Raw genomic sequence first — 27,665 nt, 5'->3', positions numbered from 1 at the left:
GCGAACCTCATTGCTTAGCGAATGCTTATTGGTGTTGCGCATCTATTTTTCAAATTAAGGGATTACATCTTAAAATGTGTATTATGTTAGCTATCTGATCATGCCGAAGCTTCACTGAGGTCTTACAGTAATTTGCAATGTTTCCCCTGTCAGTTATATACATACGAAAGTCAACGATATTTTATTGATAATATAAAACAAAGCCGTCTCTGTCTAGCAGTACATAATTACACATGATCTGAGCATCGAGACTTGGGATGCTCTACGTGTGTATTATGAAGAGCTTTGGATTGTTTGTAAGCAGCCGGTGATGTGTGTTAAACAGTGAACTGTGGAGGATATATATTACATTATTTCAACATGGTGAATGTTATGAAAGGTGTGTTGGTCGAATGGTAAGACATATGCACGTATTACAGTGTTTTGTGATAAAGTGCGATGTTGTCGGTGCCTGTTGCATACAATTTTTATAGTACCGTGGAACCAAGAGAGAATCATCGCCCTGCGGATTCCAATAATTAATTTTTACATGCTTTAAGGAGATACGTTAACTTCCTTCTTGTAGATAAGGTACTGAATTTATTACTGGCATTCTTATGTGTCCTTATACTGAACATTTATTGGTAAGGTTCGAGTGCAGTTGGCTTCCTTGTGTTGGACTAATGCAGTAGAATTCGTCGGTATGAATTATTATGTAAACATTGAGAATTCATCAACATTTTTTTATGTTACATACAACATTCTTTAGTTTAAAAAAAAATCAGTTGGCTTGTCTAAATATCAATTCCTAATCTACTAGAGACATACGATGTTCCACTTTGTAGTGCCTTAATGCTTAGCCAAGTTTAAGTATTGTATATAACTTTAACTTCAAGTAAACACAACGATGGCGTGTACTTGTAGGATTCGTGTCGTGTTTCGGAGTACAATTTCTGAGTGTGACATGAGTTTTATAAACCCTATCAGTAACATTTCACCAAGGAAGTTAGCATCAAAGCACGATTTAAATTATGACAGTTTCTCCAAAAGGTTTTAAATGCGGACAGAGTTGAACAATGGTAACATACACTGAAGGACAGTTTTGAATTGTGCCGTAATGTATGAATCCCCTTTATGTGAGACGATTCACCTTGCTATGCAGGATATAAACTGTGTAGCTAGGTCAAAGAAAATCTACCTGGTAGAGAAGCATTATTATTACAACAAACCAGCAATTAGCGTCAAATAAGAACATCAGGGGTTGTTACAGTATTCCTAATCTAAGAAGTCTTGAGTTCTGATTCACGTTAGTGGTATATGGAGTTCTGGAAATTTAAGGTAGCGGGAATGTAATTAATTAGAAAGAAAGCTGTAACAGTTGTAGAAAGTGTCTTCAAGAGAGTGCAAATTCAGGTTTTTCGCAATTTTTTTTTTTTTTTTTCCCTCTCGTGGACGAAACAAAACAGGCGACCATTGGTGCTACCCTCTTTGTATACATTCAATATCCATTTTGGTCCAATGGAGTAGAATCCCCTTTTTTTGAGCAATATTCTTAGATGGGTTCCACAAGTGTTTGGTAAGCAGTCTCCTTTTTAGACTGTATTTTCTCAGTGTCCTATCAGTGGACCTAAGCCTGTCTACTTTTTATTGACCTTACGCGACCATTCAGTTTCATATCCTCAAGAATAGTTACAGCGCAGTATTTGTGTGAATTAACTGATTCTAATTGTGACTTCTTGATATTATAAAATAGGTATATTTTTGCACCACTTTGAAATCGTATCAAGATCTGACTGAATATCTGTGCGGGTTTTTCTCATATAGCCTAGTTCTTCATAGAAGATAACTGCATCCTGTACAAAAAGTGTGAGGTAGCAGTTAAGGTCTAACATTGTCCCTCGGAACATTAATATACAATATGAACAGAAAGGACCCCAGCAGTTGTTTCTGGGGGCCTGTAGGAAGCAACTTCTGCCTCTGTCGGTGATTCCCCTTTTAACATCACATTCTGTAGGGGAGCTGTGGCTCAAGTTTAAATGTGTAAATGAGTAGTTCCATATGCCCAGGATCGATACGTACCCAGCAGAACAGTTCAGAATGGTAGAGATGCTCCATGGTGTACAGTGACTAAGAAAGTTCTAAAAGAATGGAGGCCACAGCATAATAGGTCTTAAAGAAAGCATAGGGTGAGTGAGAGAGAGAGAGAGAAGAGAGAGAGATCCTGAATGAAATGTATTTGGTTGTCATGCAAGTGATGTGTCAATGTTTCAGTGACTACTGTAGCTGAATTTTGTCTAATGATCTTTTACAAGACCCAAAGAAATTCTGGTCGAGTGTAGAGGCTGATAGTGTTATCAAGGTTTGTGCCCATGTATAAGACAGGAATGGAAATTGAGGGCAGCAGAGATACTTAATTCCGTTTCCACATGTTCCTTTACAAAGGAAAATCTGGAACTGCCCTTTTTTAATTCTTGCACCACTGAAAAGATGAGTGAAATAAATATTAAGTGTCAGTGACAGTGAGAAACAGCTTAAACTGTTGAGATTGAACAGAGCTCCAGGACCCAGTGGAATTGCTATCAGATTCTATACTGAATTTGCAGCTGGGTTAGCTCCTTTTATAGCTGTAATTTATTGTGGATCCATTGAGCAAAAACCAATGCCCGGTTGTTGGAAGGAAGCACGTCATATCTGTTTACAAGAATACTGGTAGAAGTGAGCCACAAAACTACCATCGTGTATCCTTGACATTGATTTGCTGTAGAATCTTAGAACATATTCTGATCTCAAACATAATGAGGTATCCGCAACAGAATGACCTCCTCCATGCCAACCAGCATGGATTCCGAAAACATCAATCATGTGAAACCCAACTCGCACTTTTCTCGTATTACACACTGAAAGCTTTTCATTAAGGCAATCAGGTGGATGTAGCATTTCTTGATGTCTGAAAAACATGTGGTTCAATACTACCCCTACACTTACTAGCAAAAGGAGAGTTGTATGGAGTGTCAATTGAAATTTGCGACTGGAATGAGAATTTTTTGTAGGAAGGGTGCAGCAAGTTTTCTTGGAGGGAAGTCATTCACAGATGTAGAAGTAACTTTGGGTGTGCCCCAGGGAAACATTTTTTGACCCTTGCTATTCATGTTGTATATTAATGAACTCGCAGACAATAGTAACCTCAGACTTTCTGCATATGATGCAAACATCTGTAATGAAGTACTGTCTGCAAGAAGCTGCATAAATATTCAGTCAGTTCTTGATCAGATTTCAAAGTGTTCTAAAGATGGGAAACTTGCTTTAAATGTACACAAAATGGAAAAAAAAGCCAGCCAGGGTGGCAGAGCGGTTCTAGGCGCGACAGTCTGTCGCAGGTTCGAATCCTGCCTCGGGCATGGATGTGTGTGATGTCCTTAGGTTAGTTAGGTTTAAGTAGTTCTAAGTTCTAGGGGACTGATGACCTCAGATGTTAAGTCCCATAGTGCTCAGAGCCATTTGGAAAAAAAAAGTAGTATCTTACCACCACAGGCATGGTGTGAATCAGTCAGGAATATACTACAATGCCTCTATTCGGCGTGCATTTAGGCACTTAAACAATCATTCTTTCTGAGCTCTATATGCGAATGGAATGATAAAAATGCTGGTAACTGGTACAGTCTGCCATTCACAGTGGTTTTCTGAGTATTTATGTACCTACTGTAGACAAAACTTTACAAAGGGTCGTTGGTGCTCTTAACTTGAAGCGTATATTGGTAACATCTGCTTCAAGTGATGATGGGAAGTTAAGGTGGCAGAACAGCTGATTTGTGTAGTTAATAACAAAATTGTTCTAGTGGAGAAACAAATATTGCATTTTAACATAACATCCCATAGGATAGTACATATCATAGTGCGATCAAACAGAAGCTCCGCAGACAAATGTGGATACACAGAAGCTTGTAATGAATTATTTGGCACAGTTGCTATTTTTATATTTTTGCAGATGAGGTCTGTTAATGCAACTCAGTAAGACTCAATTTTTGTGCTACACACGTTTTGATTCTGTGTATTTACAGAAGTCATATATTATGTGTCATTAATGATGCTTCATAAATAAAATGAAGTGAAACGTGTATGATATAAAAACAAGTGAACTTTTATTTAGTTATTTGGATGCACCACACCGCCAAGAAAACAATTATATATGAAAAAAAGGAATTCCTGAAAATATAAAAATGATGGCAATATAAGGATTTTATTCAAAAGTATGCATCACGACCTCCTATTCTTTTTCCTTTTGTTGACTTTGCCAAATTGTCTCCTTCCAAACACAGCTGCATTGATTTCCACAGTAAATGTGTCCCCATGAAGTTTCTCACTTTCTTTCTCACACATTTCAATTCACACTTCTCTGCAGAAGCGTCTCCAATTACAACTGTCTTCTCAGATAACTGCAGTTCATAAGTAATAAAAAAGTTTCTACACCTTGACATGCAAAGAAAAATTAACTGAAAAATTTTTGCAAGACTTCATTCACCTTGGAAAGCAACCATAGATGTTAATGCTGTATTTGGTGTTCTTGTAAGTATCCAGTAAGAAATGCCATAACAGATGACTTCAGAGAAAGAGTGCTCTTTTGAGGAACAGTTCTATTTAAATTCATTGTGTTTTGATGCATGGCTTCCAAATGAGTTTGTTACAGGGACCTTGTCTTTATGTAACACAAAGGCAAATTAGTTACCTGGTGCGTGTCTCACAGATTTATCACCAGTAGTAGAAAATGTCCAAAGTTTGGTAGAGATATGAACCTCATTTATCATACGAAAGTAAATATCTGATGCACTAGAGCTGCATAAAGACTGCTAGAGTTAGTTGTAGCATTTGCAGAAATTGTTGGTTTGAGAGGAGTAAGATTGGTACAGAAAATTGAAAGTTGTATCGATAAAAATATTTACACTGTCATTAATTTTTTTTTCTTTGGGTTGGCGAGAAATAACCCCCAAGACCCAGCCTCACCGTGCTTCAATGAGAGACATCACTCTTACATGAACTTTAGGCTATGCTACAGATTATTCTCTCACATCAACCTAAAATCCGTATTCCCATTCGTTGGCTTTGCCAAACCACAACCAATCTGTTGCCTTCCAACCAAACCTAGATCTTGGGCTATGCTATAGATCAGTGTGTCTAAAAGACCCTTTTTTTCCCCTCCTGTCACATTCGTTGAATTCTTCAACTCAAACCAAACTGTTGCCGTCCAACCTAACCTAGATCTCAAGCTCGTATCCTTTTTGTGATACTTAAATGACCTCTAGTTACAACATTTAAGTAAAAGACCAGAACCAACAACCACTTGGGCAATTAAGCCACACACCAATTGCCACAAGGTTTAAGGTAATATGTGTTTCACAACGTACTTATAAATGTGACCCTGGCCACCTTCATTATATGCTGAAGTACAACTTCATATGGAAACCAACAACTAAATAAATCAAGTGAACTGTTTTACCCGATGAAATATATATCAGACATTAGTTCCACCACAGTTCTGAACTGTCTTAATACCCCTAAACATGCAAATAACAAACACTCACATGTAGAAAAGAGAAAAACAGTCACTATCCTTATACCACAACAGACTTCATCTCCAGCTGGATATCCCAGTGACTTCACTGCTGAAACCAGTGGCCCCCAGATAAACCTAATCTGGAAACCCACTGAAGCACAAACAATTACTCAAGCTTAGTGATGAAACAATAAAATGAGAACCAACACTTAGTAACATATTAGAAACATTTCTTGAACTAAGCCCCCTCAATTCTGGATGCTTTGCAATATAACCACAAGCACCGGATTGCTACTTACTATTCCCTTTGCACATGCGTGCGAAGGCTCCATCCAACTCAGTTGCTTGCCCAGTATGCAACAGTTTGAAGCAGCTGGTCTTTTAAATTAACACTGTGGCCACGATGGCTGAAGGGAAAGAAAAACTGACTGGGAATGCCATATGGCACACAGTCTGTCACCACAAACATTTCTGTTGTTTTCATATTTATTGTCTTCACCAACTCAACCAAAGTGTTCCTCTTCAACCTAACCTAGATATTGGGCTATGCTACAGATCAGTCTGCCACCACAGCCAGCTTTTTTCACATTTGTTGCGTTTGCGAAATAACAGTTAGATTGTTGCCTTCTAACCTAAAATAGACATTGCGATAGGCAACAGGTCATAATAAGAACACCAGGATTCAACATTAACAGAAAATTAAGGAATGACTGTCCACTCAACAGGAATCATTTATGAGAGTCTTGTCAGTAGTACCAAAATTGCTTATATTGTACAAATTATTTCACATCTGTCACAAAATAAAAATTTCTGTGATTTAGGGAGCTCCCATATTAACTGCTTCAACGTAAAAAGCGCCAAACTGCTCCATACATCAATAATAGACATGCTAAGATGCAGCAAAACTAGTAAATTAATTAAGGGCCGTCCATAGAACATGAATAATTCATAGTAGCCTGTCATCAGTACAACATTCCGCATTCCAGAATAAATCATTATTATTATTTCAGCATAGAAGGTGCTCTGTATAACAGTAATAGAAACACCAATATACTGTTACAGCAGAAACTGAAGACACGACGGACTACACATCACATGTAATTTGTCTTTTACTGGAACAAAAATTCACAATTTTATACAAATTACTTCTGATAAGACTGTTAAAAAACAAAATTTTCTCTTATTTAACAGATCCTGTTATAACCACTTGAACATAAAAAGTGCCAATTGCTATCTACGTCAATAATAGAAACACCAACTATAAATTAATAAAGGGTAGTCTACAAAATGTGAATAATTCATAGCAGTCTGTCACCAACACAGCATTCCACACTTTAGAATAAATCATTAGTAATATTTCTCCATACAAATTACTAGATATATCAGTGTATATATATATAATAGAGGGAAACACTCCACATGGGAAAAATATATGTAAAAAACAAAGATGTCCTTCACCCACCTATCCCCTTCCATGTTCCCACTCCCCAACCTTCTATTCCACAAGCACACCCACAGTGTTTTTACTCCCCCCACCCCCCTTCCCCCCATCCACCCTCAGTCTAACATACTGACTTCACCTTGTGCCTTATCCTATCTCTACCTCATCCCTATATGCTCCCCCAAAGAGCACTTGACTGTTCCACACCACTACCCTGCTCTCCTTCCCCCTCCCCGCTCCAGCTAGAATGTACAACAGATAGATCACAACCTTGATTGGAAAACCCATACCTCAGAATTAATAAAGCCATAGTTGTAGTGCACACAATTAAAGGTGCAGGAGATTTAAAAATAAAGCAGTTTCTTTGTGCTGCATATTTCCATTTACTAATGAGCTTTAAAAAATCATTTTTGTGGAAGCTCTATTTTGAGGGATATAATTTTCTGAATCTAGAAACATGTTAGAAGAAGTGCATCTGATGTTGGTTTTAGAACATCTGGTAGAAATAACTTCAAAAAATGTAGTATTGTGAAACAATTCATCATTACTAATTTTTGTCTCTTCTCAGAGAAATATAATACCAAGACCATATTCAAGTCACCAGAACTGTAAGGGTTTCACATTAGCTCAGAATGTAGTCTAAATACTAGGTTTCACACATGTTGAACTGACCAGAGCATATTAAATTGCTGGTGGATAATGTAGTATATCATAAAAGACTGACTTAAAACAGAGAACTCTTCATTAGACAACTTGCATTCCATTGAAGAGAATCTTCACAGAAACTTTCTACACTAGTGTATTAGTTTATAATCTAATTAATGTTAGAACTATGATATTTCATAATGTTAAGCCATTTATTTTATTACAGATTAATAAAAATAATGCTCTTAACTACTTTTCACATCCAAGTGGCCCCTATCCACAAGATGCATTTATTATGATTCATATAATGTAATGTTGTTAACTCGAAAGCGCTGTAATGGCTAGTAGCTAGAGATGTTGAGAAAAATTGAAGTTGAGTTTAAATTTGTTGGAAAAAATCTCAGCTCCACATTTATTTGCAGTGACCAGGCAATGAAGCAGTTCCTTTTACATCTTGATGAAACACTGGCATTAGGGAAGAAGTTTATTATCCAGGATTTGGATGAAACACATCTTTTTATATCAGCTGATATTGTTGAGGTTCTTCAAGCTCGTGTTGATGATCTAATGGACCAGATAAGTTTCCCCTTGGCTGACAGAGGGTTGTAAGAATTGAACAATTGTGATTGCTTTCATTACACTTCACCATGGCATCTGCAAGAGAATCAGGACGACTGAAAGATGCCAATCAGAAAAGGGTACTAGATGAAGCTGCACGTCACAGGAGGGCCAGAAAAGCCCTTGAAGCTCTTGAACAAGATAATTTCCATGAAGATCCACATGCTGACCTTGGTAAGTGTATTTTTGCTTGCAGAGTGTGTATGAAAATGCATTTTTTTTATTTATCATTTTTCTGATCTCTTTTGATTCAATTGTATACGTATTTCAGTTGCTTGTAATTTACATTTCTTCATTGAAACTGTGGAATAGTTTTAAAAAATCACTGTTTCTCAAGAACAGGTGTAGTGTTGATCATGTCATCTTTTACCTCATGCATAACATACAGTATGTAGGGTTAAATATATCTAAAAACAAAGATGATGTGACTTACCAAACGAAAGCGCTGGCAGGTCGATAGACACTGTCTATCGACCTGCCAGCGCTTTTGTTTGGTAAGTCACATCATCTTTGTTTTTAGATATATTTTTCCCACGAGGAATGTTTCCCCTATTATATTCATATCATTAGTATGTAGGGTTAATTTGTTATGAAACCAGTGCCACCTTGCTGTGAGGATAGTTAGTGGAATAATTTGCTTGAGATAGTTTGGCCGTGATTTTTCCCGAGGACATGCAGCTTTACTGTATGATTAAATGATGATGGCGTCCTCTTGGGTAAACTATTCCGGAGGTAAAATAGTCCCCCATTCGGATCTCCGGGCGGGGACTACTCAGGAGGACGTCGTTATCAGGAGAAAGAAAACTGGCGTTCTACGGATCGGAGCGTGGAATGTCAGATCCCTTAATCGGGCAGGTAGGTTAGGAAATTTAAAAAGGGAAATGGATAGGTTAAAGTTAGATATAGTGGGAATTAGTGAAGTTCGGTGGCAGGAGGAACAAGACTTTTGGTCAGGTGATTACAGGGTTATAAATACAAAATCAAATAGGGGTAATGCAGGAGTAGGTTTAATAATGAATAAAAAAATAGTAGTGCGGGTTGGCTACTACAAACAGCATAGTGAATGCATTATTGTGGCCAAGATAGACACAAAGCCCATGCCTACTACAGTCGTACAAGTTTATATGCCAACTAGCTCTGCAGATGATGAAGAAATAGATGAAGTGTATGACGAGATAAAAGAAATTATTCAGGTAGTGAAGGGAGACGAAAATTTAATAGTCATGGGTGACTGGAATTCGTCAGTAGGAAAAGGGAGAGAAGGAAACATAGTAGGTGAATATGGATTGGGGGGAAGGAATGAAAGAGGAAGCCGCCTTGTAGAATTTTGCACAGAGCATAACTTAATCATAGCTAACACTTGGTTCAAGAATCATAAAAGAAGGTTGTATACCTGGAAGAATCCTGGAGATACTAAAAGGTATCAGATATATTATATAATGGTAAGACAGAGATGTAGGAACCAGGTTTTAAATTGTAAGAAATTTCCTGGGGTAGATGTGGATTCTGACCACAATCTATTGGTTATGAACTGCAGATTGAAACTGAAGAAACTGCAAAAAGGTGGGAATTTAAGGAGATGGGATCTGGATAAACTGAAAGAACCAGAGGTTGTAGAGAGTTTGAGGGAGAGCATAAGGGAACAATTGACAGGAATGGGGGAAAGAAATACAGTAGAAGAAGAATGGGTAGCTCTGAGGGATGAAGTAGTGAAGGCAGCAGACGATCAAGTAGGTAAAAAGACGAGGGCTAATAGAAATCCTTGGGTAACCGAAGAGATATTGAATTTAATTGATGAAAGGAGAAAATATAAAAATGCAGTAAATGAAGCAGGCAAAAAGGAATACAAACGTCTCAAAAATGAGATCGACAGGAAGTGCAAAATGGCTAAGCAGGGATGGCTAGAGGACTAATGTAAGGATGTAGAGGCTTGTCTCACTAGGGGTAAGTTAGATACTGCCTACAGGAAAATTAAAGAGACCTTTGGAGAGAAGAGAACTAGTTGTATAAATATCAAGAGCTCAGATGGAAACCCATTTCTAAGCAAAGAAGGGAAAGCAGAAAGGTGGAAGGAGTATATAGAGTGTCTATACAAGGGCGATGTACTTGAGGGCAATATTATGGAAATGGAAGAGGATGTAGATGAAGACGAAATGGGAGATAAGATACTGCGTGAAGAGTTTGACAGAGCACTGAAAGACCTGAGTCGAAACAAGGCCCCGGGAGTAGACAACATTCCATTAGAACTACTGATGGCCTCGGGAGAGCCAGTCATGACAAAACTCTACCATCTGGTGAGCGCGATGTATGAGATAGGCGAAATACCCTCAGACTTCAAGAAGAATATAATAATTCCAATCCCAAAGAAAGCAGGTGTTGACAGATGTGAAAATTACCGAACTATCAGTTTAATAAGTCACAGCTGCAAAATACTAACGCGAATTCTTTACAGACGAATGGAAAAACTGGTAGAAGCCGACCTCGGGGAAGATCAGTTTGGATTCCTTAGAAATGTTGGAACACGTGAGGCAATTCAGACCTTACGACTTATCTTAGAAGAAAGATTAAGAAAAGGCAAACCTATGTTTCTAGCATTTGTAGACTTAGAGAAAGCTTTTGACAATGTTAACTGGAATACTCTCTTTCAAATTCTGGAGGTGGCCGGGGTAAAATACAGGGAGCGAAAGGCTATTTACAATTTTTACAGAAACCAGATGGCAGTTATAAGAGTCGAGGGGTATGAAAGGGAAGCAGTGGTTGGGAAAGGAGTGAGACAGGGTTGTAGCCTCTCCCCGATGTTATTCAATCTGTATATTGAGCAAGCAGTAAAGGAAACAAAAGAAAAATTCGGAGTAGGTATTAAAATTCATGGAGAAGAAGTAAAAACTTTGAGGTTCGCCGATGACATTGTAATTCTGTCAGAGACAGCAAAGGACTTGGAAGAGCAGTTGAACGGAATGGACAGTGTCTTGAAAGAAGGATATAAGATGAACATCAACAAAAGCAAAACGAGGATAATGGAATGTAGTCAAATTAAGTCGGGTGATGCTGAGGGAATTAGATTAGGAAATGAGACACTTAAAGTAGTAAAGGAGTTTTGCTATTTAGGGAGTAAAATAACTGATGATGGTCGAAGTAGAGAGGATATAAAATGCAGACTGGCAATGGTAAGGAAAGCGTTTCTGAAGAAGAGAAATTTGTTAACATCGAGTATAGATTTAAGTCTCAGGAAGTCGTTTCTGAAAGTATTTGTATGGAGTGTAGCCATGTATGGAAGTGAAACATGGACGATAACTAGTTTGGACAAGAAGAGAATAGAAGCTTTCGAAATGTGGTGCTACAGAAGAATGCTGAAGATAAGGTGGGTAGATCACGTAACTAATGAGGAGGTATTGAATAGAATTGGGGAGAAGAGGAGTTTGTGGCACAACTTGACTAGAAGAAGGGATCGGTTGGTAGGACATGTTTTGAGGCATCAAGGGATCGCAAACTTAGCATTGGAGGGCACCGTGGAGGGTAAAAATCGTAGAGGGAGACCAAGAGATGAATACACTAAGCAGATTCAGAAGGATGTAGGTTGCAGTAGGTACTGGGAGATGAAGAAGCTTGCACAGGATAGAGTAGCATGGAGAGCTGCATCAAACCAGTCTCAGGACTGAAGGCCACAACAACAACAACAACAACAACAACAAACAGTTTGGGACTGAGGGATGCGTAGATGATCTGGAAATGAATCTTGCCATGTCAAATTTTTACATAAACAAGCACAATATTCTTCTGACCATGTAGCTTAAGTGGTTGGAGGGCGCATAAATAATACTAAAAGTGTCGCTAAGCTTTGGAGGAGTCACTCAGAGCTAACAGAATACGCACATATACTCGCATGGCTACATTGTCCTGGCCAATACATTGTACTAGTATTGCAATTTGACTGGGACAAGGGTTGTATCAGGTGGAGTGCGTGATGGGAAGAATGAGGTGCGAAGCAGGAGGGAGAGTTGGAGGGAATGGTATTAGAGCCAGCTGGGAGTCAGAGATAACAAATACACAGGATAGGAATGTGACAGCATTAAGCTTGCTCTGACACAGGGGGAGGGAGTTGCATTGCTGTTCACAATAATGGGGAGGAGTGGCATGGGAGAGGGAGGTAGAACTGGAAGAGGGAGACTGTAGAGAGGAGGGTGTGAGTATAGAATGAGTGAAGAGACATGGGGACAGGGGTGGTGGTGGATGAGGAATAGGGGCTAGCTGAAATTGAGGCCAGAAGGATTGTGGGATTGAAGGATGTATTGTAAGAACAATCCCCACATGCGTATTTCAGAAAAGCCGGTACTGGAGGCAGGGGCAGGGTAATCCAAACAGCACAGGTTGTGAAACAGCCATTGAAATCAAACACGTTGTGCTTAGCAGTGAGTTCTGAAGTTGGGTGCTCAACTCTACTCTTGGCCATAGTTTGGCAGTGACCATTCCTTCATGTGAACAGCTATTTGGCAGTACCCACATGAAAGGCTGGGCAGGAGATACAGCTGATGTCATATGAGGTCTGTTCAAAAAATTCTGGGCCATTTGTAATTTCGTGCCAATGGTGTGCTGGAGCCAAATGCAGTTGGCATCCCTGCACACATTGGTGTTTAAAGTGTAGCCGCTGGAACTTTCAATATTGTATATATGTTAGTTATTGTTCAGTGCTGTACTCAGTAGTACATTGTGTTGCACAGTGTGTGAATTTCGAGATGGCAGAGTTAGAGGAGCAGTGTCTGCATTAAATTTTACGTGAAACTCAAGAAAACGTTTACAGAGGCACACCAAATGATGCAGAAAGCCTATGGTGATGAGAGCTTAAGCCTCACTTGGTGTTACAAATGGTTCACATGGCTTAAAAATGGCCGGGCATAAGTTAAAGATGACCCTTGTTCAGGACGCGCTCTGACGTCTACTGACAACGCTCATGTCAGGAACATCAATGAAATTGTGCATACCAGTTGAAGACTGACTGACTGAGAGATTGCAGAAGAATGTAATATTTCAGTTGGATCATGTCTTGAAATCCTGACACTGAATCTAGGATTGAATCATGTTGCTGCCAAGTTCACCCTATGGCTCATGAGTCAAGACCAGAAACACTTTTGCCTCACAATCTGCGAAGAGCTTTTAGATCGCACAGATGAGAGCAGGATGTTCCTTAAGAGAATCATAACTGGTGATGAGATGTGTATCTACGGTTATGATGTTGAGGCCATGATTCAGTCTTTGCAGTGGGTGGGAAAAGGTTCTCCAAGACCAATGAAAGCTCATCAGGTTAGGTCAAATGTCAAGACCTTGCTGGTAGTTTTCTTTGACTTTGAATAATTAATTCATCATGAATTCATGCCACAGGGACAAACTGTTAATCAGTGGTACTGTCGGGATGTGTTGCGACGCCTGCAAGAAAATGTGAGAGGAAAATAGCCTGAAATGTGGTGAGACAGTTTATGGCTCTTGCATTATGTTAACGGTTAACGCACCCACATGTTCATCCCTGTCAGTGTGTGACTGTTGCACAAAAAATGAAATCACTGTGGTGTCTCATCCTTGTACTCTCCAGACCTGGCCCGTGTGGACTTTTTTCATTTCCAAAGTTGAAACTCCTGTTGTAAGAATGAAGATGTGCAACAATAGACGAGATACAAGAAAATTATCAGACACGACTTCGTGCAATCCAGCAAGAGGTGTACCAAGACTGCTTGCGAAAGTGGAAACAGTGTTGGGAGCAGCATGTCAGTTGTGGAGGAGAGTGTTTAAGAGACCATGCACAATAAGTAAAAGGCAAATGTAGAAAAATTTTGTGGACAAAGTTCCGGAATTTTTGGAACAGACCTCGTACGAATGCTTTACGAGTGTAGTATAGGATATGTATTGGCAAGGCATGTCTTGCATCTGTGTTGCAAGATGTTAGGAGTGGATGTTGCGTAAGGATGGACCATGATATTCTGTAAATTAGGTGGAGATGGGTTGTGAAATCACACTTCAGGAGAGGGAGTAGGATGTTCCTCGTTTTCAGGCAGTTATTCCAGTCTGGTGTGTCATTGGATAATGGGAAGTGGGGTGTTAGTTTACAGCTGACTCATGGACTGGTCAGAGTATTAGAGACAGGTGTAAATATGGCATGGTAAATCTATTTGCAGATTAGGTTTGGAGGATAGTGTTAATCTGTGAAGACTTTCAGCATATTGGATTGCCAGACTGTGGGAGACTTTTCGATGTGCCAGGAAGGGTAGTTGTGAAAATAGAGGTACTGTAGATGTTGGTGGGTGTGATATAGTCAGAGGTTTTTATGGCACCATCGTAGTAGTGGTGGTCAATATCCAGGAAAGTGACATGCTGGGCTGAGGAGGACCGGGTAAAGTAGCTGAGAGAGAAGGTGTCGAGCTTGCAAAGGGTTTAGGATAGTGCCTCCTTGGCCTGGACCCGGATCAAGAAGATACGATTGATGAACCTGGACCACTATTAGAACCCATAACAATTAATTCTCTCACTGAACCTTTGTCTTGTCAGGTTTGTGAGAGGTACGTTACATTTGGTAAAGTTTCCTTTCAGGTGTGCCAAAATCTCGGGCATCTAAGAGGGTTTCTACAGATGGCCCATAAACAGATTGACTTATGAGGTTGACATGCGGGTGCCCTTGGCTGTGCTGTGTATTGTGGTTTGTGTTTCTTCCCCTCAAAGGAAAAGCAGTTTTGAGTAAGGATGCAGTTTGTCAGTTGTATAAGTCAGGAGATGGTGGGTTTGGAGTCAGTAAAAACATCAGTGGAGGTAGTGTTCTACTGATAAGTAGGGTGACAATGAAGTTAAGATGATTGGGAGATGGTGAAGGAAGTGGTTCATTTCTGATATGGAATGTTAGGCTATAGACAGTGGGTTGGAGGTGTAGTTCAACAAGAGCCAAGGTTCTTCCTGTAGGAGCATATTAACCTGTTACTGTTGGTATCCATGATGGTAAGATTTGTGGGTTTTAGGGAACATATAGTGAGGATGAGAAGGAGCATTAAAAAAGGGAAACATTTAAATTTGAATGACTCATGTTTTGCTTTCATGTAGTTCTACACCCAATCACTGTAATTCACTTTCAGTTCCTGCTCCATGATTCTATCAGTTGCCCAGGCTAAATAGTCCTGAATTTTTTCATTGGAGGTATGCTCCAAATAATTCATGCCCATTTCATCTCGGAATCAGAAATGATGGTGTTAATATTGTCACAGAAGAAGCCGAATAGTGTAGTCACTGTAGTGTAGTGGTTATGATACTAAACTGTTGCATGGAGGGTCGTGAGTTCAAAACTCACCTGAACTGAAACATTTTAATGTCTGTATTTGGTTCAAGTACACTCTAGTAGTATCCACAAATGGCAAGAATCATTGTACTGGAATGTTCTGTAGCCATCTGTATACCGTAAGTGTTGTGGCTGGAGGCAGTTCGCTCCGCGCTCTTGTATGTGCAAGTGCTAAATGAATAAACAGTCGTTAAGTGAAGTTAGTGTTCGTCATTCATCTACTTACGCCTTCCTCTACATGACATTATTCTGGTGGAGGCGCTGGGTATTGTAACTTCTGATACCGCACATTATTGACGAAACAGTGGCTCCCATCAGGCCACGACAGAGCCATTGTTTACTTGGCAAGAAACCAGAGTTCGAGCCATATTCAACAGATCACAATCTACCGGAGACAGAAGAAGAAGAAGAAGAGGATGTTGCGATGACAGCAACTGTGTGCCACCACATGAGACATTCTCCGGGGTTCTCTGGCAATGATGGCCAAGATCCAAACAAGTAGCTGAAGGTATATGAGCGTATAGCCAAACTCAACAAATGGGATGACACCATGTGTTTGGCTAACGTATTTTTGTACTTGGAGAGCACTGCCAAGCAATGGTATGAGAACAATGAGGAGAAGTTCACAAGCTGGGAAGTTTTCCAGGTGGAACTGTGCAAGTATTTCGGCAACACACGACGACACAAGTGCAAGGCGGAAGATAAACTAAAGTGTAGAGTGCAGCGTCCAGGAGAAACAACAGCATCCTATGAGGGTAACCCCAAAAGTAAGGTCTCCTATTTTTTTATAAGTACATAGACGTGTTTATTTCTACAATGGTTTACATCAGTTTACAGCTTGAACATTTTGCTGTTATTCGACATAATAACCATTTCTGTTGATGCATTTTTGTAAATGCTGTGGCAATTTTTGTATGTGCATGTCATACCAGCTTGCCGCCGTGCTGTTCAGAAAGTTATGAACCTCTTCTTTCACCTCGTCATCGGAGCTGAATCGCTAGGACCACAATTAACGCTGACAGGTACTGTGAGACTCCGAAAAAACTCAAACGGGCAATTCATAACTGGAGAAGAGGAATGTTGAGCAAGGGCGCACACATTCTCCATGACAACACTCACCCACACATCACTCGGCAAACTGTTAATCTCCTGCAAGTTTCAGTGGAACATAACCATCCACCCACCCTATAGTCCTGACTTGGCACCCAGTGACTATCATCTGTTCCCTAGGTTAAAACAACATTTGGCTGGAAAGCAATTTAGCTCCAATGACGAGGTGAAAGAAGAGGTTCATAACTTTCTGAATAGCACGGCGGCAAGGTGGTATTTCATGGGTACAAAAACTGCCACGGCGTCTACAAAAATACGTCGACTGAAATGGTGATTATGTCGAAAAATAGCTGAATGTCCAAGCTGTAAACTGATGTAAACCATTGTAGAAATAAACAGGTCTATGTACTTATAAACAAATAGGAGACCTTACTTTTGGGATTACCCTCGTACATTCAAGACCTCTTGGAGCTGTGTAAAATAGTAGAGCCTCGAATGAAGGAGGAAGATAAGGTTGCACACCTCATGAAAGGTGTTGCTGAGGACATGTATCAAGCCCTACTCCTGAAGGAGGTTTCGACAGCAGACGACTTCATAAAATGGTGCCAGTATATCCAGACAATGCATCAAAAAAGAATTACACGCAAGAAGTGTGAACGGCTTCCAAATGTCGTATCGATGTCTGTGATGGTGGAAGAAACTGATTTCACAAGTGTTCTTCATCAGATAGTGAGAGAGGAAGTTCAGAAGACACTTGGATTGCACCGTGAGCAAAAAACCGAGACGCTTCAAGAGGTCATAAGGGAGGAAATGGAACAGACATTGAACCCAATATCTCGTCCTTCATTTCCCTTTAACACGGTAAAAAAGTCGAGACCCAGGCGAAGTTACGTTCCTACAATGCCGCATGAGGAACCTGTTTGGGCACCAACTCCAGGACAACGAAGATGAACAAGATGTGGGTGCAGGACGACATAGGTCACCATCACCACAAGCTAGCCACTGGAGAGTATGGTCCACAACACGCTGATCAAGGTCTCCATCGTGGTTTAGAAGCTCCAGCCGATCACCTAGCCGCCCCAACCTGGAAAATTCCTTGTAGGTGAGGCCGCTGAAGAGAAAAATCCTCCGCCTTCGATCACTACAAAAATGATAGGAAACTACGTCAATATCCTCATGGTTGGCCGACCAGCCCAAGCTCTCGGGGACTCTGGAGCATCATACTCAGCCATTTTGGAGAAGTACCATTGCCAGTTACAGAAAACCGTATTTGTCGACAACAAAACATCTCTGCTGAAGGTGGCTAATGGGATATATGTAAAACCTACAGGAAGATGTCATTCGTGTGGGTATAAGTGGCCATACACAACCCTTAGAATTCATTGTCTTACAAGAGTGTAGTCATGTTGTCATTCTTGGATGGGACTTTTTGAAAGCTTCTCAAGCAATTATAGATGGTGGTCGCTCGAAGATTATGTTAGACGAGTTGAGATACTGTGGACAGGAAGATGTGCATCTGAGTGTTAGGAGACTGTGTGTGCTGAATGAAGTGATCAGTCCCACAGTCAGTGCTAGGAAGGTTGCTATCATGGATCTTGTAGTGGAATGTAAGAGAAGCATACCACTGAAGAATAACTTGGTCATCCCAGCCTCAGTCATCTCGTTTCAGAACGGATGTGGTGAATTGTGGATAGTTAACTGTTGCTGAGAACCACAGATCCTTCCAAGACGCATGTGCGTAGTAAACACTGAGCCATTAATTGAAGAACAGCTGAGCGTCATAGAAATCTCCCATGCTGAGTCTGTGGGCGAAGTTAGCGCTACCACTATGAGACAAGATCTTCTAGCTCGACTAGCACCAGATCACACTAAGGAACTGCAGAAGAAACTACTTGCCATTATTCAAGAGTTCTCTGAATGCTTCAATCCACAGGTGAAGAGCAAATTAGACAAATTGACTGTGAAGCACCGAATTAGCACTGGAGACCATCAACCAATAAGCCAGAGAGCATACTGTGTGTCAGCAACGGAATGTCTAATAAAAATGATGAAGAATGAGATCATCCAGCCTTCGCAGAGCCCATGGTCATCACCAGTGGTTCTTGTCAGGAAGAAGGATGGCAGTTGGTACTTTTGTGTTGATTACAGGAAGCTTAACAAGATAACTAAAAAGGACGTTTACCCTCTTCCACAAATTGACGATACACTAGATTGTCTGAAGGGGGCTAAGTTTTTCTCAACCATGGACATGTACTTGGGATACTGGCAAATCGAAGTAGATGAGGCTGATCGTGAGAAAACTGCATTCATCACCCCTGAGGGCCTGTATGAGTTGAAGATAATGCTGTTTGGTTTGTGTAATGCACCAGCAACTTTTGAATGAATGATGGGTAAACTTCTAAGGCACCTGAAGTGGATGATGTGTCTTTGTTATTTAGATGACATTATAGTGTTCTCAGAGACATTTGATGAACACATAAAAAGACTGAGGGCCGTTCTTAAGTGTCTCCAACAAGACGGACTGAAACTTAATCCAAGAAAGTGTCTCTTTGGAGCAAAGTACTTGGGCACCTTGTGTCAAGCGAAGGTGTGCGGCCAGACCCAGAAAAGGTGGGAGCTATAACAGAATTTCCTATTCCTAAAAGTATTATAGATGTGAGAAGCTTCCTCGGATGGCGTTCTTATTACTGTTGTTTTATCAAAGACTTTTGTATCAAAGCCAGGCAACTCCAAGAATTGCTAAAGCCGATGCTAAATTTACGTGGGGTGGTGCTCAACAAGATTCTTTCGATATGCTGCGAAAAGCTCTGAAGACTGACCCTGTACATGGTCTGTATGATTAGAGAGCACCTTATAGAACTACACGCAGATGCCAGTGGGTATGGGATCGGTGCTGTTCTGGTGCAGATTTCGGATGGAAAAGAGAAAGTTATAGCCTATGGTTCTAGGACACTTACAAGAGCCGAGAGAAGCTACACAGCAGAAAGTTGATGAAGAGTGTAGCAGCAAAAGAAGTTATAAGAAGATCACTTCCAGGGTGAGAATCAGTCATTGGGAGTCGGAGTATGCAGGACCGATGACTCGTTCTCGGACTAGGAGGACATAACACCGAGATGCTGAGCAATGTCGCAGAAGAAGCTGAGTAGCTCCGTGGTATAGTGGTTATGATACTAAACTGTTGCATGAAGGGTTGTGAGTTTAAAACTCAGCTGGACTGTACAGTTTTAATTTCTATATTTCGTTCGAGTATATTCTAGAAGTATCCACCAATGTCGAGAATCATTGTACTGGAATGTTCTGTAGCTGTATATATACTGTATGTGTTCTGGCCGGAGGCAGTTTGCTCTGCGCTCTTGTATGTGCAAGTGCTGCATAAACCATCATTAATAGAATTAATGTTCATCATTCTTCTACTTACACCTTCTTTTACGTTACAGTATTATAACTTACGCTGCTCAAGGAAGCCTGTGCTTCACCCTGTTAAAACATGCCTAACATGTAAATTGAGGATTTCCCTCTATTCTATATTTTTGACAGAGTTAAAGTACTAACTGGACCTAGATACAAATTATCATGATTGGCCTCCTGCTGTAGGGTCGAGTGCTCCCTCGGGCATGGTGTGTGTGTGTGTGTGTGTGTGTGTGACCATTTTTTTTTTTTTTTTTTTGACAAAGGGCTTACTGGCCGAAAGTTTTATTTGTAACAGTCTTTTTGTTGTGCCCATCAGTGACTCAGCACCTCCACTATATGGTGAGTGGCAACTTTCCTTTTTTAATATTGTTACATTCCATCAGGGATTTTCCATTGTTTGAGTTTAGCTAAGATTTGGGTATTAGAAACAATCCCTGTGTAACCACTGTGTTTTGAGAGCATATTTCAGTGGAGAGAAAAAACAACAACCTTTCATTTCTGCGACTGGGTTATAGATGTTCTGTTCTCATGGTGTCTTCTCCACGTCAATAGATAATATGGGGAAGTGCATTATTTATGTAGTGAAGCATTTATTACAAAATTCCCCTAATATGTGAATTAAAGAAGGCTAACATATTGTGGATTTTTTAGTGTTAGTATTTCATAATCAGCTAGCAATTTACATGGATAACTTGTGCACAAGATAAGATACTCAGTTGTATTCAATATTTAATTGCATAAAACTTTTAATGTCATTACCAAGTTTCACTGCCAATATTTCTTCTGCTCTATCATTTAGGAGAATTAATGCATGTTTATATTATGATATAATTTTAAGAATTTGTGTCCTAACTTTATGAAAGTGGTGACAAATTTTCATCAGAGAGATGATTATTTAGCTGCATTTATCCTTACTGTTTAAACACTGAATCCCCACTGAAAATGTATCTGACCTAATATGACCTACACTTTATCATCTATACCCTGTGAACCATTTATGAAGTGCCCTGCTGTAACAGCTATTAAGGCTTTTTTCTGTTCAATTCGCACATGGAGTGTGGGAAGAATGATTGTTTGGATGCTTTTGTGTGTGCTGTAATTAATCTAACGGTATCCTCTCCATCCCTATGGGACATATATGTAGAGTGTTGTGGTATATTCATAGATTCATCATTTAAAGCTGGTTTGTGAATCTTTGATGGTAGACTTTCGTGGGATAGTTTCCGTCTATCTTCAAGAGACTGTCACTTCAATTCCTTCATCATCTCATGCCACTCTCCCGTGGGTCAAACAAAACTGTGACCATTTGTGCTGCCTTTCTCTGCGTGCTTTCAATACTCCCTGCTAGTTGTATTTGGTATGAGTCCCAAACAGTTGAGCAGTGTTCTATGATGAGTTGCGTGATTGAATTGTAAACAATCTGTTTTGTAGACTGATTGCATTTCCCTAATATTCTACCCATAAACCAAATTCTGCTACCTGCTTTACCCACAACTGAGCCTAAGTGATCATTCCACTTCATGTCCCTACTGACAATGGAAACTTCCCATTGCACCCCTCTCAGATTCAGTAGTAAAATGACCTAGTGGATAGCCCATCAAAAACTGAACACAGACCAAGCATGAAAACGTAGAAACAGTGAACGGTCCAAGCTCAACATGTGCAACACTGAGCGAAATGCAAAAACTACGGCATTGTGATTGTGTGGTCATAGTGTTGGACTGCAAAGCTGAAGACCTGTATTAAATCCCTGCCCCCTTTTCCTCTGCAAAATTATGAACATGTCTGTTCTCCATCTGTAGTCTTGGTAGTTGTCATACTATACTTTGGTTATAGAATATGGGTAATGTGATAAGAATATATTACCATCGCAAGTAAATGTGATGAATAGTGAGAGCAGGTGAGATGCCACATAGACCTCTAGACCTTTAACAGAAATGAAAACAACAAATAAATGGGCGTGAAATATTTAGGAAGTCAAGAATCAGAACTTCCAAAATGGAACACAAGAATCTTAACATGTGATACTTGTGTAGAACAGATAGGTGGTACACACATCTGGAGGTCCCTTCCTTACACCTCGCTGTAGCAAACTGATGTTACACCATAGCACAGACACAAATCTGGAGATTTGAACATGGATCTCCTGCTTTGCAGTCCAATACCGTGACAACATAACCACGACACTGTGCCTATTCAAACTCGCTCGTTGTTGCACATCTTGAGCTTGGACTGTTCACTATTTCTATCTTGATTCTTTTTTCACAATTCTGTATACCTTCCTGTTTTCATGCTTGATTTGTGTTCATTTTTTAATGGACTGTCCACTGGGCAATATTACCACTAAATATGAGGGGGTTGCGATGGGGAGTTTCCGTTGTATATGTTACACCCAAGTATTTGCATGAATTTACAGATTCCAACTGTGGCTCACTAATATTATATCCATAGGATACTATGTTTTTTCGTTTTGTGAAGTGCAAAATTTTACATTTTTTAACATTTAAAGCAAGCTGCCAATTATTGCACCACTTTTAAAGTTTTTCATTGCCTGACAATATTTGTACAGCTGTGTTCAGATGGAACTTCATTGTGGATAACTGCATCATCTGTGAAAAGTCTGAGGTTACTTATTATGCAGTAGTCTCATTAGAAGTTCCTTTATAGTGACTGTGTACCATGGAGGCTCTCTCTCATTATGAACTGTCCTACTGGGTACATATATATCCAGTGCCTGGCCAATTATTCTTTTAAACTTGAGCCACAGTTCCTCTACATCTCCTGTCCTGAGCTTTTTTCAATTTTCTCTTTGAGGTATGACACTATTGTTTCCCTGTCTAGTTTGCTGAACACACAAACCTTTCTTCTTGTTTTAGTTGCCCTCTGTGTTTAGGTATTCTTTCTTAATATAACTGCCTCGTGGTCACTGATACCACTTCTGAAGTGGACATCCTCAGAGTGTCAGGTATGTTTGTGGATCAGTTTTAAATATTAATAATTCCAGTGTTAAATAATTAATGATTTCAGCTTTGGTCTTATTATTACTTTTTATTGTAACCTCTTCTTCAAATTGAGATCACATTACAATTTTCGAGTAGCATTTTAAAAGGGTAAAATATATTCTGGTCCACCAACCTTCTGTGCAAGTATCTGAGAAGCAGCTCTCTCTTGAGTATATTGTTCTCAGGCTGGACATCATAATATCATGTAGCTTATGAAATTTTTGTGTGCTTCAGTAAAACTATGTTGTTTAAATGCATGTAATAAACATATGATTCATGCACATAATCATATTACGGTGTTATATTTCTACCATAACATCAGTTTACTGAACATTTATAATTGAATCAATGTTTCCCAATTACTAATTTTTCAGTGATGAGCAAAAAAGTCCCAAAATTTCAAGAAACTCTAGAATCTCGTGGTGGAAGAAGAAAGAAGACCAAAAGTGCTGAATATTACAAGCTAAGGTAACTTATATATGATAGATAGATAGAAAGAGAGAGATAGATATGGGTGTTGGAAGGGGGGGGGAGGCAGGTCTCATCTCAGTGTCATGCTTTGCCTGTGATCATCTTCTGATTTCGAATTGTGTACTAGTCTTGGCTGTAGCTGTAGCATCATAATTGAAACGTCGATAGAAGCACACAGAAAAAGAAATAACATGGTAAGAGTACCACAAAGTTTTATGGTAGTTGAAAAAGATCAATCTGGAATATGTTTCAGGGCTCTGTAACAAAAAAGGTAGTGGAAAATTAACTGTAGTTAATACACTAAGTGATCAAAATAATCCGGACACCTGGCTGAAAATAACTTACAACTTCGTGGTGCCCTCCGTCAGTAATGCTGAAATTCAGTATGGTGTTCGCCCACCCTTAGCCTTGATGACAGCTTCCAATCTCACAGGCATACGTTAAATCAGGTGTTTGAAGGTTTCTTGGGGAATGGCAGCCCATTCTTCACAGAGTGCTGCACTGAGGAGAGGTATCAATGTAGGTCGGTGAGGCCTGGCACAATGTCGGCGTTCCAAAACATCCCAAAGGCATTCTATAGAATTCAGGTCAGGACTCTGTGCAGGCCAGTCCATTACAAAGGGATGTTACTGTCATGTAACCACTCCGCCACACACCGTGCATTATGAACAGGTGCTTGATCGTGTTGAAAGATGCATTCGCCATCCCCGAATTACTGTTCAATAGTGGGAAGCAAGAAGGTGCTTAAAACATCAGTGTAGGCCTGTGCTGTGATAGTGCCACGCAAAACAACAAGGGGTGCAAGCCCCCTCCATGAAAAACATGACCACACCATGACACCACCGCTGCCGAATTTTACTGTTAGCACTTCACATGCTGGCAGATGATGTTCACCAGGCATCTGCCATACATACCCCCTGCCATCAGATTGCCACATTTTGTGTTCCGTGATTCGTCACTCCACACAACATTTTTCCACTGTTCAATCTTCCATTGTTTATGCTCCTTCCACCAAGCGAGGCGTTGATTGGCATTTAACAACGTGATGTGTGGCTTATGAGCAGCTGCTTGACCAGGAAATCCAAGTTTCCTCATCTCCCGCCTAATTGTCACAGTACTTGCAATGGATCCTGATGCAGTTTGGAATTCCTGTGTGATGGTCTGGATAGACGCGTCTGCCTATTATACATTGTGACCCTCTTCAACTGTCAGCAGCCTCTGTCAGTCAACAGGCGAGGTTGAACTGTACGTGTCCCTTCACGTTTCCACTTTACTATCACATTGGAAACAGTGGACCTAAGGATGTTTAGGAGTGTGGAAATCTCGCTTACAGATGGATGACACAAGTGAAACCCAATCGTCTTACCACGTTCGATGTCCATGAGTTCCGCGGAGTGCCCCATTCTGTTGTCTCACGATGTCTAATGACTACTGAGGTCACTGATAGGAAGTACCTGGCATTAGGTGGTAGCATAATGCACCTAATATGGAAAATGTATCATTTTGGGGTGTCCGGATACTTTTGATCACATAATGTATATGATTGAAGGAAAGATAGTCTGAAGCTGAAGCTGCAGCTGATGGACAGTCCAGCATAAATGTTTAGTTCTAACTGAATGTTCGGCACAATACAGGTTCAGCATATCTGAATTGTTTACACCAATAGCATTTCATGTCACTGAATCTTCATTGATTTCATCCACATCATGCTACTTAAGTCTCTTGTAATGAGGTGCCCCAATGTCAACTTGTGATACATTCACAATTGTTTTGTTGAAATGCAGCTGGGTTACAAAGTTGTTACCTAACTACAAATAAACAAAACAGGATTAACTTTTACCGAACAACTTCATTTATCATATATTTGTCTTTTGTTTTACAGGTTTCGCAAAACATTTGCCCAGTTGGTTGAGGAAGATCGAAATATTAACCCACAACCACCAAATTATATGTCGGCTCAGGCACCACCATCAAGGTTCCCAGAAAGACACTTTTGTGCTGTGTGTGGATTTCCCAGCAATTATACCTGCATTCCATGTGGCGCAAGATATTGCAGTATTCGATGTTTAGGTACACATCTTGACACTCGCTGTCTGAAATGGACAGCTTAGGAATCTTCTTGGAAAATTGTGGAAAACAACACTACTCTTTTTCTTGAGTTGTTGGAGAAGTTATTTGTTTTATTCAGTGAAAAAGTTCCATTGTAACTGATTTCTTAATTGGAAGTATACTGATATATTGTGTAAACATAAGTATTAATATTGATAATTTCTTTCCTTGTGTATTTGTAATTTTGCTTGCTTGTATGCAGCCTTTGGTGTTAGTAAATAAAATAGTAACTTTGCTGAGTACTAATCTGGTGGTCAGTGTTAAATCATAGTTTACTTCACTGTATTGTCTTAGTTGTGTTTTGGTATTGCTTCCTGCAGTGTCCTTGTAAAATATTACACATTAATACATTTTTAATAAATTAAGTGAATTTGCAATGAGCAGTTCACTGTTTCAAGTAACTACGGTTCTCTCTCGCTCTCTCTCTCTCCAAAGCCCTGGAAAAATTCTGTAAATACGGTAGTCATCCAATGATAAAATTCTCATTTTAAGTTTTTATCTCTGAACCAGCCACCGCCATGGCCAAGATGTCTGATGAATATATTGTAGTGATTAAATTCCTAATCTAATTGCTGTATGAGTAAGTTAAATTAGTTATTTACATGTTATTTGGTTCATAATTGTGACATAGTGCTGTGATATGGAATGAGACAATAATAGTACACCATCTCTCTGAAAAATATGGGAGCTTGCTGACCATTTACACGATAGTCTCAATGGGAGACAATAGCAGTGAGAACAAGCTATAATAGAATGCAGTGAACAATAATAATTAGACAATGCCAAAATAATCGAATTTTTCTGCTAAGAACTGAATGCATCAATGAACAGAAGACTCCAATTGTCAACCTCAGTTGACTGGAGGGATGTGAATGTGCTTACAGATGGTTAGGAGTTGTTCAGATGTTTTTTAAGTAATGAACATTATCACACCTTCACAGTAAAACAGACTGCAGTCACTAAAATGTGGCAATATTCCTTTCTCCTGCACTTACTGCTAGGAGAACTTTGATGCTCAGATTTGTTTCCCAGTCAATACATCATTTTCATTAGTTACTTGTTAACTGCATCTAGAACAAGTAATCCACAGAATGTGTAATCAGTTGTAAACAATGAAAAGAAGAATTAGTTTATTCAGTACACAATTAAATGAATATGCATAATGCTTATTTTAAATTTGGTGTACCCCCTGAGTTGTCTTTAAGTACTGCCAGGCGTAGGGCTGCCCTACTCCATGTACATCCCAGTTGTGTATACCACTACTTTAATAAAATTAATGAAAGTACTTCAGACTGGTTTCACTCAGAAGAGTAAATGAATGACACAGTCAACTGAAACACAAAAGAAAGGTTTCAGTTGACAGAGCTAATCTGATACATTGTTCACCAAACAGAAAAACTGCAGACTGGTTTCACTTGAAAAATGAATACTTCAATCAGTGTGCAAAATTACAATGATCTGCTTCAGCTATTTTCATTTGATTGCTCCCACAGACTAGTTTCACTAAAATAATAATAATCCAACCAGTATGCTAAGCAATAACAAAATGAGTTGTCTGTTTTCATTTGGTTGTTCCCATCACTAAGTTTAGATGAAAAGGGGGGTGACTTCCCTGCAATGGATAATCACAGAAGCACCCCCCCCCCCCCCCCCCCCCCCGTCTCTCTCTCTCTCCTATTCTATTTGTGATGCTTTCTCTTCACTCTGGGTCATTTCCCTAATTGTTGTATTTATTACTGCATTCATTTCACAGAAATTAAACACACGAATACAGGTACAACACAGGTAACCGCAAAGGAATCTTTGGCGACAGAATAATTTCTTCAGTTGACCAACAAAAGAAGGAAGCTCAGCTATGAAAATTACTTAGCATAGAAATCAATAGGACATACAGGGTGACAATTATTGAACTATATGAAAAATAAGGTAAATTAATTACAAACTACGGTGTGCACGCACTTTATTCAACATGTAAACATTACTACAGATATTCGGATTTAGGTTATGAGATGTTCGATATGCATACCAGCAAAATTCTGCATGACTTGCTGAAGTGTCGGAACATTGATGCTGTTGATGATC

General features: G+C 39.7%; 1 protein-coding gene across 1 annotated transcript; it reads left to right on the top strand.

Moving 5' to 3' along the window:
• Positions 1–177: 177 nt before the first annotated feature.
• LOC126236875 (zinc finger HIT domain-containing protein 1) lies at positions 178–25,985 on the top strand. The gene is made up of 4 exons (XM_049946498.1): positions 178–379; positions 8,036–8,405; positions 23,378–23,471; positions 25,357–25,985. The coding sequence occupies exons 2-4, from the start codon at positions 8,261–8,263 to the stop codon at positions 25,583–25,585; spliced, it is 468 nt and encodes a 155-aa protein (XP_049802455.1). The 5' UTR covers positions 178–379; positions 8,036–8,260; the 3' UTR covers positions 25,586–25,985.
• Positions 25,986–27,665: the final 1,680 nt, after the last annotated feature.

This window comes from Schistocerca nitens, chromosome 2, assembly GCF_023898315.1.
Source record: "Schistocerca nitens isolate TAMUIC-IGC-003100 chromosome 2, iqSchNite1.1, whole genome shotgun sequence".
Classification (NCBI taxonomy): Eukaryota; Metazoa; Arthropoda; class Insecta; order Orthoptera; family Acrididae; genus Schistocerca; species Schistocerca nitens.
Note: the sequence above shows the minus strand (reverse complement) of the source record. Positions and strands in the feature narration are given on the sequence as shown.

What these genes read in the sequence shown, in the direction of transcription:
- LOC126236875 (XM_049946498.1), top strand. Translation starts at nt 8,261, where the DNA reads ATGGCATCTGCAAGAGAATCAGGACGACTGAAAGATGCCAATCAGAAA. An exon ending in AGATCCACATGCTGACCTTG is followed by an intron (nt 8,406 to 23,377) that starts GTAAGTGTATTT and finishes CTAATTTTTCAG; the next exon opens with TGATGAGCAAAAAAGTCCCA. An exon ending in GCTGAATATTACAAGCTAAG is followed by an intron (nt 23,472 to 25,356) that starts GTAACTTATATA and finishes TTTGTTTTACAG; the next exon opens with GTTTCGCAAAACATTTGCCC.